This window comes from Marmota monax, unplaced genomic scaffold (assembly GCF_021218885.2).
Source record: "Marmota monax isolate L192 unplaced genomic scaffold, Marmota_monax_Labrador192_F-V1.1 WCK01_AAM20220418_F8-fsc00001, whole genome shotgun sequence".
In the NCBI taxonomy this organism is placed as follows: Eukaryota; Metazoa; Chordata; class Mammalia; order Rodentia; family Sciuridae; genus Marmota; species Marmota monax.
Window position 1 is genome coordinate 51,312,930 of NW_026693777.1, and position 13,965 is coordinate 51,326,894.

Consider the following 13,965-nt stretch of genomic DNA (forward strand, 5'->3'; position numbering starts at 1 on the left):
CTTACCTAGCATATGTGAGGCATTGGTTTTGATTCTCAGCATAACATATAAATAAGTAAATAAAACAAAGGTCCATCAATAACTAATAAAAATATTTTTTAAAAAGCAGAATGGATTGTGCCCAACATGTTGATATCCCAAAGGTCTCCCAAGGAAAACATTTAGGGTTTTACCTTTCTTATGAATCTGAAAAGCCAAAGATGCAAACAATTGATTTGAAAATGCATCATTTAATTTCAGTGAGCCTGAAACTTCCCATACTGCCATCACTCCTTAACAAGTTTCATCCTTCTCTTAGCCTTAAGTATCTCCCTCCATCTGATATTTCTAATCTACAGCTCTCATTACACCGAAACTCTATTCCACATTAACTTGGGCATTTCCTTTTGGGTGATGGGTCTATTTAATCTGAAGGCCAACAGTAACTCTTTTTCACTTTGTGACACCCAGATCCTAAGAACCTGTCACTTCATAGTCACACTCTTTGAACAGTCTGGTCTCACCTACCTGAACCATGATTTTCCATGACACACCCTTACTTCCGTTTAAGCCCAACTATAGACCTCTCCTTGTAGTAAAAATAAAGAAACAGTACTGGAATCATTTCCCATATCCTCTGGCAAAATTTCCTCAAACGTTTGCATTCACACTGAGCTCTCATCTCCCTAACATTTACAGGCCACATAACCCAAAGGAAATTTAGTATTACCTTTTCATTATTATCTATTGTTAGGTTCATTCTAGTGTAGTGGTCTTCTCTTCATGAGTAGATTATGTATACTCCTTGAAGGTAAAAATCTGAATTTGTCTCCATTTCTTAATAAGCCCAGTAGCACTCAATACACAGCTAGTTTACACACATAGATCCTTCCAGCGTGAACTTTTGGGCCCACTAAAAATACGCTGCACATACCAGTTTCCTCATGTATTTTTATCACTTTGAGCTTTATAATTTTTGCACATTGCCTCACATCTTCTTTGGAAAGTAAATAAAGCAATAATCATACATGTTACTAGTTATAGAGTAGGCACATTGTGAATATCAAATTTCAGGAATTGTTTATTTCTATTTTAAAAAGATATAATGGATTGTGTATTCACTGACATGTATATAAATGAGAAATTTTACTGTTATGCCAATCTTTTCTCAGAAAAGATACATATACATCATTATAATGTAGACCTACAGAGATTGTGAGGACCTAAAGAGGTTCAGTGATTGTTGAAGCTCACATACTAGAAAAATAGTGAAATACTAGAAAGACAGTGAACCAATAAAGCAATAATAAAGTTTCAGGTGATGAATATGCTAATGACTCTAATTTGATCATTACATAATGTCTACATGAACTGAAGCATCACATCATACCCTATAAATTTGTACAATTATTATGAATTTGTCAAAATAGTATTTTTGAAAAATTATTAAAAATAAAGTTTTAATGGTACAACTATAATTAATTTTATAAAATATTTGGTGATGGGGGGGGCAGTAAAAGAATGATGGTGGACCATATTTTTCTACTCTACTCTTAACCTTAGATTCTAAGTCAAGAGAAAAGCAAAGTGACTATGGAAACACACACAAAGCCCTGTTGAAATGAATGGGAGGGAAACAGAAGTGTCTGTTATAGCAATGACTGCTGGGAGCTGGAGGTACTGAGCCATATTTGTTGCACTGAATGAACACTCTTTGGAAAGTCCAAATGAGCATATTCCACCATTCACAAAAGTCATAAGAAGAACAATAGATTCCATCCAATAACCATTTGTCAACTAGGCATATTAATCCTAGGAATCTAGTGTTAGAATCATGACTTTGGATAGAAGGCCTTATTTATAAGCTGAAAACTCTTTAGTTATATCTCACCAACTTATAAAAGCCTATGTACTTCCCAGGCAGGATCAAAAATTTCAGCTCAGGAGGACAAAAAAAAAATCTCCCATCTACCTAAGTGTATGAGATATTCAGATAAAGTAGTCAGTTTTTCTGAAGTTTCTGAGTTTGAGGAGGAATAACTTTTTCATCACTGATGAATTCATTTCCTTTCTCAAATTATTCAAAGTTCAAAAAAAGTAGGGAAAGAGCTTGTGTGGGCCACAACTAGAGAGAACAAGAACCAGTAGAAACCAATGTTTTCCATCATTATTTCTTCATTTTTAAATGAGTCACAAAATAGCCATAATTAACCCAAAATTTTTTCTGACATTTCTTGACATTCACACCTTTTCATAAAACTACAACTGTTTATACTGCTTCTTCCATTCATTTTAAACTCCTTTTACCAGGGATAATGAGTCTGACTGCTTGGCTCTCTCACACATATTAAACATTTTTAACATTAACATATTTTAATACAACTATTCTCATTACTTCTATTATGCATTTATTTTATTAACCAAGAATACTTTGAACTCTCTTCTAATGAGAAAACTCATTCTAGCACTTGGCTCACTCTCTCCTCTTTCCAATCCCACTTTTTTCTAAAACTCTTGGCAGTCTGAAATTCCTCTTATAATTAATTTTCTTTCCCACCTTCCAATTTTCACAATATCATGTCTGGTTTACCAATTAATTTTACTTACAATCATTAACCTTGTCTTTTGTTTATGTTCTAAATCCTTTATCTTCTTTATCTATCCAAAGTGCTTTTGATCATTTTTCTAAGCCTGGGTTATGTCTCATAATGTATTTTGCAGCTTTAGAGTTTGGTGATAAATTAAGTTTCTCCATGTATTGAAATATCTTCCTTCAGCCTTCAAAGAAAAAAGCTTACTTTATTAGCTTAGTGTCTGTGGAGATTGCACCATTTATCTGAGTTTTATGTAAATTTTCCGCTCAATTCACATATACAAATGCTAAAGATAAGATTTAAGGTCATTCTAAGGCCACTTTGTAAAATTTTCTATCTCTTTTTATCTTGTTTTGTCTTTTGGGTATAAAATCTTTGCCAATGGGTACATGAGGGAAGCAAAGGAGATTAGAGTAATTGGGTTGTTGTTTTGGTTTTATTGTGCTTATTTGTTTGCCAGGATGGGTCAAAATAATAGTATGATATCATGGGAAAAACACACACACACACACACATACACACAAGACTTTGGAATCTGGCCAATTAGAGTTTCAATACTGCCATCTTTTACTTGTGTGATTGAGACAAGTTACTAAACGGAGCCTCATCTATATCTCTCTGGGCATTTTGTTTGTGGGTTGGTGGTTATTTATGAAGCATAATGAAACTTTACTGAAAAAATTATCAGCCAAAGCAACAGAGTAAATTGCAGTTAAATGTAAGATATCAAGACATTCTTTATAACTTGATTGTTTGAAAAGTCATCAGTTTTTCACTGTTTTTATTTTTCCAAAGCAACTGGTACACAGCTGGATTGACAACCACATGAGTAGAACCCATTATCTACTTACATAACCTTAAATCCCTTAGGTAAGATATCTATGTCTCGATGTTTTAATGTACAAAAGTGAGATGATAAAAGTACTTCATGGAGTTGTAAAAGTAAATAAGTTTAATATAGTAAAGTACTTACAACTATGACTTTCATTTGGTGAGAACTACATGTTTTAAACCATTATTGCTATTATAGCTACATTTATTACTACTGATATTATCACACCATATATCTATTGATATTCGTGCTGACATTGTAGGAAAAATTCTGAACTCAGCAAATGCTTTGCACAAGAGTAGGTAATCAATAAATATCTCATTAAACTATTATCATTTTAATATGGCTCATTTTGGAAGGAATCTCTACAACCACACTTGTTTGTACTATTATTCCTCTTCTTGTTTTAGGTACATTGTTTTTTATACTGTTGTATAATCTACATAATTTATTAGCAGCTTCCACACCTTCAGAATCACACATTTGCTCAATCTAGGACATATTATTAACTGCAAACAGTTTACAAGTTTAGTCTATTCCTCAGTAACATCTTAACATTACTATCACCAAATCTCTTACTTCATCTGTAAGGGTAAAAGAAATTGAAGTTAAAGCGTAAAAGTTAAAGGGTAAAAGACCGGGTGTTGTAAAAGTTTCTAAGCTGCAAGGTCTGAGTTAAAATGTAAAGGAGGTATTGTTAGGTTTCTATGCTACCTGCAAAACCTGAAATTTCTGTAGCTGTTAAGACAATGCTTAGAACCGCCCAGTAAATATTTCCCCTGACTGCTTGGTTATTTAATAACTGAAGGGCTCTGTGTAACTGGTCACGTAGTCCTCTAGGCCCTAAAACCAATCAGTTTGAATGTGTACCACGTTTAGAAATGACATATCACTCCAGCCTGACCTGTTCCCGCCAATGAATGAACTAATCATGTTTAGGAGTTGTTGTTCAATTTTCCCGCGCCTCATGATGATTTGTTCTGATGTATACAAAGCCCTCCGCCCTCCCCAAAAAGTGTACTTAAGCAGTGCTCAGCCCCTGCTCGGGGCTCTGAGCTGCTTTCCCTTCTTGAGTGGACACGGAGCCCCAGCATGCTGGTTCAATAAATCCCCTTCTGCCAATTGCATGAGTGGTCACTTGGTGGTCTCTTTCTCCGACGTTTCGCGGGACCCCTACACATCCAGTTCTTTATAAATAATCCAAGATTTATTGTGATTATTTTCTCAGAGCCATTTTTCTCTTACATTTAGGAGAAACCGAGGATTAATAGAGAAATCCATACAAAAGGTGTACCACGGGGCCTGTTACATAGTAAATCACCTAATAAATATTAGTGTCACTATTATCAAATATTTTATATTAATTAGCTGATACAATCCTTCAGTAAATAATCTCATGAGAAAAAAATTCTTCGGGTCATAGGTGAAATAACTGATGCTCAGAAAAATAAAGAGATTGAAATCACAAGTTAACCATTAAGATAGAGAAAAAAGATTCACACTAGGGTCTATCTTATCCCAAAACACTCTTCTCCATTTCATTTGAGGGCCTTCGCCATTTCTCCTTTCATCTTTTTAATGACAAGTTTGGGCTTATTTGCATTTATTTTTCAGTCTTTTGGTGGGAAGAATACTTCTCCAACTGATATAAGTATCCTGCCTGGCATCAATTGGGGGTCTCTCCAAATCTACTTGCATTTAGGATGATATCCTTTAAACCTGGGCAAGACTAAGCAAAAATGGCCAAGGTGTGTTGTATATTATTCTACCTTACTCCTTACAATAATTCTATGAAATAGGTGCTTTTATTAGTCTCCAATTGTAGCAGAACAAACCGTGGCTAAGATAAGCCGCACAGCTCACTGCATTGGGAATCCCCAGGAAAGGCCAGGTGTTTGCTCTTTCCCATAGAGCCACAACAGTGGACATTGCAGTTGAGATACCTGTGCCCCTCACTTTTTTTCAGCTTCCCTTCCCCCATTTTTCGTGTCATTCTTGGTTTTACCAATCCATAATGGATTTTGCTTTTGCTCTGACATGTTTGCACTCAGAGACTGAGCTGCCTTGTAGAATCTGCTATTGTTCTACTGCCCTTTTGTTATTAGGAAACAAAAGAAAAAACACATCTAGAGTTGCACACACGTGTGCTTTTGCTCACTATCATGAAAGATGAACTATCCTTGTAGCACTAGCATATCATTACTTTGAAAAGAATGATCTGAAATCATCTGGTAGGTTAACATCTACTCAACCCGAGTGGTGGGCACAAGGGTGTCACACTATTTCTCAAACTTCTGTGTAAGTTTGAAATATCTCATATATTAAGCAAAAAAAATAATAATAAATAGAAAAGACTGTCATCTTAGAAAGCACTTTTAGAGTTACTGCTCACAGAATGAAAACACTTGTTATACATTGGAAAATAAACATAGCCACGTACTTACATGTATAATTATACCCATAGCAGATTAGTTATTATTGTTTTTCCTCCCTCTGATTGGGCACTGGATGATTTTGGCATAAGCTGTGCGGCTTAATCAAGGCTTTGAAAAGTCATCCTCTACAGTTAAAAGAATGGATGTAGAATGGGTGGAAAGGCATCACTTGAAGATGACCAGAGGGGCTAATTGACCGTATGTCAGGAGACCACACAGAGTGCATTTATCACCTTGAGAATAATAGTTTCTCCTTCTCAGGCTAAGACACACGTGTATCACCCTTCTGAGGGGGATTCCTCTTCTCAAGAGCAGACTTACTTTAACAAGCTCACAAGACTGATAAATAAAATCAAAATGTCAACATTGTTTCACAATGAAAAATCTGTCATAGAAACAGCATACTGACTCCCTGTGGGGCAGCCTACACTGAAAATCAAACTATAATCACAAGTTTTCGTGACTAGCACAGAATGAGAAAAGAGAAGTGTTAGATAACTCTGCTGCATATTTAATAGTGTCAAGCTATATTGTCCAATGCATCCATCCATATATACAGGAAAAGACCCACCCATAGGAAAAAAATACTACAAAGTTCCTTGACCAAAACTCTCTATCCTCTGGCCAGTGCCCAGGTTTGCCCACATGACTCTCATATTTTTGTTTTAATGGCCATCAAACCCCTCTTTGAATGGAGACTTTTTTTCATTAAATGCACTGACACACTCAACATTATAGCAGGTCTTGTAGGCCACGTATCACCTATAGAAGTGATTGATTCTGCCAATTGCCCATGTTAGAGCTTTTAAAAGACTCAATGTAGAAACTTCATATTGAGACACAGATCACAAAATATTTATGAGAGGCCATAATATAATTCACAAAGTCATTCATTAATGTGTCCCAAGTTCCTAGAACAGTGCCAGTCACTTAGTAGACTCTTAATAAATACTTCTTATATAAATGAAGAAAACTCATTTAAAAGAAAAAGTAGTTCAGTATAAGCCTAATGAACCTAATGATCCTCACCATTCACTTTGTAAATATAATTATCCGGAGCCTGGGAACTTTATTCTAAATATACTTTTCTACATTCATCATGAATTACTGAGAAAAAAATCCCTCAAATGCCATTCATCAACTATCAGCCACTACTACCATTTCCATCACTAAATACTATCAAAAAGGGCCATTTTCATATTGTTCTTGAAACCAAATGGGCACCAAATGAACTATCAATTCTTGAAAAAGAAGATATTTCATCATCTCACAAAGCCAATAAGCACACCAACCAGTCTTAGTGCAGAAGAGAAATAAGTGTGTAAACATTACAAAAATATGTATTTATGGAAACTTCTGTCACCTTGCTTTTAAAACAGGCCAACAAAGAAAGTTTATAGTAAGGTCATAAGGTCCTAGAAGGCGTGATCCCACTTATAGTCCTTAAGGTCAGACCTACCCTAGCATGTATATGCTGTGTGTTTTACTCACCGCATACTGGAACTTTTCATTATATTCACGGTCATTAGCTTTTACAATCCGTTCCACTTCTAAAGAGAAAGAAAAATCAGGTATGAAATCAAATTTTAAGCCCTCAGCAATATATAACTCATTAAAATAAAATCTTTCAGGTTACTTTCTTGTCAACATTACAAGAATTCTTTTCTTTGAAATCGAAGGGCAATGGCCTTTTTCTAGCCTAAATATTGGAACCTGCATTGGAAAGTCTCAAAATGGAAAGCTGAAATGTTTCTCATTGTCTTTTTGATGCCCGACATAAAGCAAAACATTATGTGCCTCCAGTTCCTATGTCCTTTCCACTCCACAAAGACCTTTTTCCTTAACTTCAGGTCATTATTAAAGGAGAAGGAGTCACTGAAAACCAAATGTACCTTGAGTTTTTTTTTTTTTTTTTACAAAATATAATACAGCTAAATAGAAGCATACAGAAGTGAGACAGCAAAAGTGTCATATAATTAAGAGACTGAGACCTTTAATTAGAAGTAACCAAAAAGTAAAATCTCTTCAGAAAGCAAATGCAATCACCAATACAAATAACAAAATAAAACAATAAGCTCAAAGATTATGATAGTGCACAAATAAAATTTTGTAAAGGGCAAAAAAAAAAAATAGTGCCCAGAAATACCAGCAGTGCATGTTTTATAGTAAAGGTAGCAAGTTCTTGTCTTGTGTTTACTTGGAGAGTTACTACCAGAGTTGAACAAAGGTTTCTGATAGAATAAACTTTGTTCTATCAGAAAAGAGTCAGTAAAATTCTCACCCATGCAAATGGTGGCCTCTCATGGTAAGTGACATAACCCACTCACCTGGGATTTCCTTAATCCCACAGTTCTTTAACTGAGTACAGGACAAGGTAAAAGGTATAGGTATAGGGGTAGAGAGAAGAGTTTATAGAAGGTACATACAATCACAGAGACAAAGAAGATCTGGAGGGTGGAAAGTAACTTGCAGGCACATGTCAGGGCTGAGGAAGGCAAACCAAGAGGACAGAGTAGAGCTGCAAGCAGAAGGAAAAAGAAAAAGATGAGCGAGATGAAGAGAGAAAGAAAGAAAACACTTAGACTTTAGCACCGCCCTCTGCATGCCAGACACCATGAATTGTAAGAACTAATTTTTCCAGGAAGTCCAGGAAGAATCTAAATGTTTCTTTGGCTCCTGTGGCTCATCTTCCAAACCTGAAGGTCACCTCTCGAGCTTGCTCCTGACACATGACACCCTGTTTTCAAGGTGACACTTGGGTTTCTACCATCTGTGGGGTGTTTTGTTTGCTTGGCACCCACCTATGTGGTTTCCTTTTTGCCTATGAGTAGTCAGGCCCTGTGATTGTTCCTGTTTTCTAGTCTGACTCACCTAATTGCTGATAAGAACAATATTGGACTGAGGTCAACAGCTGACAACACCTGAGTGGGCCCACCCCTGATGTGGATGACTCTAAAATCCAGAACCCACCAGGAAGCAATCCCTCAACCAACCAACCAACCAAAAAAAAAAAAAACCTAACTATGAAAGAACAATTCTTTTTTCTGATTCTCCACAAAGAGCAAAAAACTCAAAAGCCCAAAATGGTATTTCAGAGGATGAAATTATTTAAAAGCTTAAAAATCTAGATAATTTATTTATACATCCCTATCTTAACCCAGGAGTAGTGAAACAGATGACAGGAAAACAATGGATATTATTGGTAGGGTGGAGGTGAAAAGTTAACTTGGCCCACTGATATGGGGCATCTAATTTATGAATTAACTTTGGCTCTAAGTAAAAAACCAAAAATCTTATATACTAATTTGAATATTAATTGGCCTTAGCTTAGACCATGCACATTCAGATGGTGATAATTTTCAAATTTTACATTTGTATGATGCACATCCAAGAACAGGAAGTTCCATACCTAATTTTACCTACTTTAAATACCAGAATCTTTACTCTATGAGGTAAGTAGGAGCCATTTATCCAGTGACTATATGAAACCACACTCTACAAGGATTGGGACCAGCCCTCCCACAAAAGTGACCAAGTAATTTCTATGATGGGTCAGTTTGGTGTCCAAGATTGCCCTTGTCCCATAAGATCTGGTTGGAGCTAACAGTCCTCTTTTTTTGGTTCTAAATCCTTATGATTAAGTCTTAATCTTTGCTTCTATATTTCCAGTAATTACTGTCTTTCTGAATGAACATTTATGATTAATTCTGGCAGATTTCACATTACTTCACTAAGCTCTGCAAAATTCTCACTTTGGTTCTAAATCCCTCCACCTTTCTGCCTTTAACTTAACTATGCTAAACCTGAATTATCTTTGCAGGGATTAACTTTCTTTTATATGCTACCAGAATATATGAGGGGATATAAACCCTTCATGACAATAACTCACATCCTACAAGAAAGGAAAGTAGAAATAAACTCTAGCAACAACTCCCAGTGAGAATGGCTTAGTGGTTCTGTGACTTAAACCAATATCTCATAGGCATCATGGGACTTTCCAGATGTAATCTCAATAGGAAAGTGGTCACCATGGGGTTTGTGAACGACCCGCATAAACTCACCCCTGAACAATTATCAATAAATTTGTGTGACTCCAAAAAGAAGAAAAGTGAGATATGAGGATCACTTTTTAAATATAAAATATAAAAATCATTTTTAAAAACCTGGTATATCACCAAGGATAAAGTACAGTCAAAGAGATACAAGGTCTTCCCATTTAAAATGGAAAAATAAGTATGCTCTTTACCTGCCTAACTTCTCAAGTCCCAATGAAATAACAGAAAATGTTTTTTAAGAATAAAGACAGAACAGTGCTACAAAGCAAAAGTATGGCTAGCAGAGGTTCATAAATTTTTAAGAAAGCTCAGAAAATAAATTAGAAAGTAAATGAATCATTATGACTGAGAAATTAAAAAGATAGGAATAACTCCAGCAACAGAATTAGAAGAATGATCTTCCCAGGAGAGCCCCCAGAGCAGCCCAAATTCAGAGTCAGTAAGTATAAAAATTGAGAGTGTATTATAGACAGGGTGACAGTACAAATCTAGGCCTATTACCTTTGTGAAATAATTGATAGGGTCCCCTTTCTTCTCAAAGTGTCTCAATGTGAATAATAAATTATATTATTACCTTACTTTTGGAATGTCATCAGAGTAATTGTATAATACTGGACCCAGATAGTCCTTCCCACACTCCCTCTTTTGCCCAACATACCAGAGGAGGAAACCAAGAGTGGGTGCACAGGCCTAAGAGACAAGCAGCTCTGACCCTCTACAATAGCTATAGTAGATTTTAATAAAGCCTGCCAGTCATGGAATTTTCCAGACTCCTGCCATTCCCATAGAAAAGCCTGACAGCTGGCTACTCTCTGATCTTCCTATTTAAAGGAAAGGACTAATAAAGAAAAAGAACTTTGCAACTGAACTAGCCTAGCCAGTTCTTCACTTAAAAATATAAACCAGTAATCAAAAGTCACCAGATAGCTAAAAAAAAAAAAAAATCAGCACAATTTTTTTAGAAAAGGATCCTAGAGAAAGAGATAATGCTGAAGACAGGTGGAGAGGGGATTGATTTTTTCTAATTCTAATTAGTACCTTGAAGATATATAAGAAGACATATCACCCATGAAACAAAAACAAGCTGATACAAAGGAAACAAGAGTGAATTCTTGGAAATTAAAGATATTTAATAAACAAACAAGAATAGATAAGATTAAAGAAATTTCTTAAAATATATATTGACATGACAAAGAAAAGGAAAATGTGAAAAGAAAACTTGAGGGAGTGGAACACAGGCAATGGACAGGAAGACATAATCAAATAAACAAAGAACTCTGCACTAGAGTAAGCCATAACTCTCCAAAGTGAAAGGGCCATTAAATGACAATCAGGACGAATGGAAACAGGCCCACAAATCTTCATAAAATTTTTAGCTCTGAAGACCAGGAGGTGATCCTCAAATCTCTCAGAAGGGGAAAAAAACTGGTTAAGCCCAGAGACATAAGAATCAGACCAACATGAAATTTTTCATCAGCAACAAAGATGCTAGAAGACTTGGAGTGATGCCTTTCAGGTTTAATTAGAGATGAATTTGAACTTAGAAGCTGATATCCAGGAAAGCAAACAATCAAGTATGAAGGGAAAATAAAGACATTTTCAGACCTGCAAGAATATTTACATCTAAGAATAACTTTTCAAGAATGTACAACAGAAAAAAAGTTGTCTTTCTGAATGAAACTTTATGATTAATTTAAATTTATTTTAAATTTTAAAAGTAGAGTAAAAAATGTAGAAGCAAGGGTGGTGATTAACCATAGTCAAGAATGATAATAAAAATGCAAAATAGGATAACCCACATACCTGCCCAAGATGGAGCGTAAATTCTGTAAGGAAGAAGAATTGTCTAGTGCCCTTTATCTCACAAAATCAATTTTTTGGAAAAAGTAAAAGTACTACCTATTCTTGGCTCAGACATTAATTTCTCTAAGAACATCTCACAAAGAAGTCATTGGTACAAAGAAAATAAAAATAAGATTTTTAGAGCTCTGTTTTATAACAGCCCTATAAGATGTCATACCAAAACTCAATTCGAAAGGACCAATAGTGTCCCTGTACTCATTCTCTGCTGATCTGATTAAATCCAGTAGCATATTGTAGGATCTTTGGATGAATAAATGAACTGAATGTCCTTCAATCATTTATTCTAATCATTATTTCTCTCAAATTCACTTGTGCTAAATATTATGTGACCATGAGCTTCAACATTTCCTGAAAAGTACCTGGAGAGTGGCTGTGTTGTGTTGCTAAGTACAAGACAGAAGATCGGTTGGAAGTAAGGTTACACCTCTGTGTCAACTGAGGAACAAAGGCAGGTATCTGGAAGGGACACCATCGTTCACCATCCCAGGGACCTACCCAAGAATCAGCCATCAGATAGAATTTTCTTGACCTTGTTTTGAATCTGCTTCAGAATATAGAAAAATAAGTAATGCCTTCAAAGTCCTACTCCACACAGATGATGGAAATGGAAAAAACATTGTAAAAATATGAAAACCAATATAATTTGATGTCTTCCTCAACCAATTAAATATCAATGAAGCACTCATAGACTGCTTATCTTTGATCCCATGTGCTTCCTGTTACATTCTCCAAGATAACTACATAAGGATAACTCATTTATTTAAGGAAGTGGTTACTTATGAATCAGTAAAATGTTAGGGATCATTTACCAAAAAGAATAACCTGGTCTCAGAATTACCATCCTATGGTCTCTTATATCATGATAGAGCTGATGGTTTGTTAATGTCACTCTGAGTTCAAGATTTTTTTTTTAATCTGTGTTCACTTGGCTTGTCTTTCAATTTGGAAGAGAGATACCTCTAGCACATCCAAAAATGTTAGCAGATCACTTAAAAAAAAAAAAACAAGTTCAAAAGGTGATAGAAACCTAACACTACCTGCTGGAAAATAATAACTGCAATTAAGATGCTGTTCCTTTATAGGAAAGATTTTTAGCACCCATAAAAGTGAGAGCTTGATGAAAGAGCCCTCAGATAAGAAAAATCAGCCTGGATCTTGAGAAAAGAGGCCTGAAGTACACTAACTCATAACCTCTCCTGACCTATGATTTCTCAGTAAAATAACACCACTATGGGTCATAACCATTAAATGAGGAAATGTGTGGGAAGCCCTTTATAAACAGAAAAATACCAGAAAATTCTTTCTTCAAAAAATAAATAAATAAAACATAGAAAATAGATGAAAAAAGAAAATCACCCAAGCTTGGATAGCCAGTCTTATAGTTGCTTATATTATTATCGCCCGAGAGGATCTTAAAGTAATTTTCTGAATATTTTTAGTGGAAATTGGCAAATGCCCATTGATTCTACTCCAGGTCCATGAAGGCAACACCCAACTGCTCATCTGGGCTCTTCTCCATCATAATGTAATGAATTATGCATTATTCATCTTCCACTTCCAGTAGGCAAAAGAAAACAGCTCATTTGTGTCTTTTTTTTAAATTATTGGTTTGTCTGTGAACAATTCATAACACCTTACTATTTAAGGCCAGTTAATGAAAGCAGGGCCTTTGCTAACAAGACCAAGAGGAAAAGGAAAGATTTGGGAGGCTTCCACTGGACCCAGGAGTGACCACAGCAAGCATCAGTCCCTCATTAATAAACACACTGTCTTTCTTCAATTAACTCCAGAGCATTTTGTCCTTCACAAAATGTGGTTTAGAAGACAGCCTTCAGGCACTTGGCTTTAGACCCCCCAAATCATGAAATGATAAAGTGCTATGGAGAATTCAGGGCCCCCTATGTAAAACCCTGATAGCACAGACAACCATTTCTTGAGCAAGGTTGGTACTGAAGATTGTCTCTAAACACGGTGTGTCATTTGGGGTTTGGGATTGTTGTTGATTTGCGGGGTTTGGGTCAGAAATCTCAGGGGGAAAAAATTCCCCCAAGCTAAATCAATAACTTCAGTTTTTTCCTTTCTTAATTTTCTTTCATTATTCACAATCTGGTCTATGTGGATGGAAGCCAGACCAATTCATTAAAGACATGAGGGGAAAACAATGAGTGGGGAGAGCTTTAAAGAAAAGAGTTCCCCAGACTCCAAGA

At 35.6% G+C, this 13,965-nt stretch overlaps 1 protein-coding gene across 4 annotated transcripts in view; it reads right to left on the reverse strand.

Moving 5' to 3' along the window:
- The window catches only part of Atp8b4 (ATPase phospholipid transporting 8B4 (putative)), a 246,490-nt gene that overhangs the window by 193,806 nt on the left and 38,719 nt on the right, over window positions 1–13,965 (reverse strand). For all 4 annotated transcript variants that reach the window (XM_058584792.1, XM_046460874.2, XM_046460873.2 and 1 more), the window contains one exon: window positions 7,332–7,390. In XM_058584792.1, the coding sequence (XP_058440775.1) occupies window positions 7,332–7,390 (59 nt within the window). The remainder of the gene's footprint in view (window positions 1–7,331; window positions 7,391–13,965) is intronic.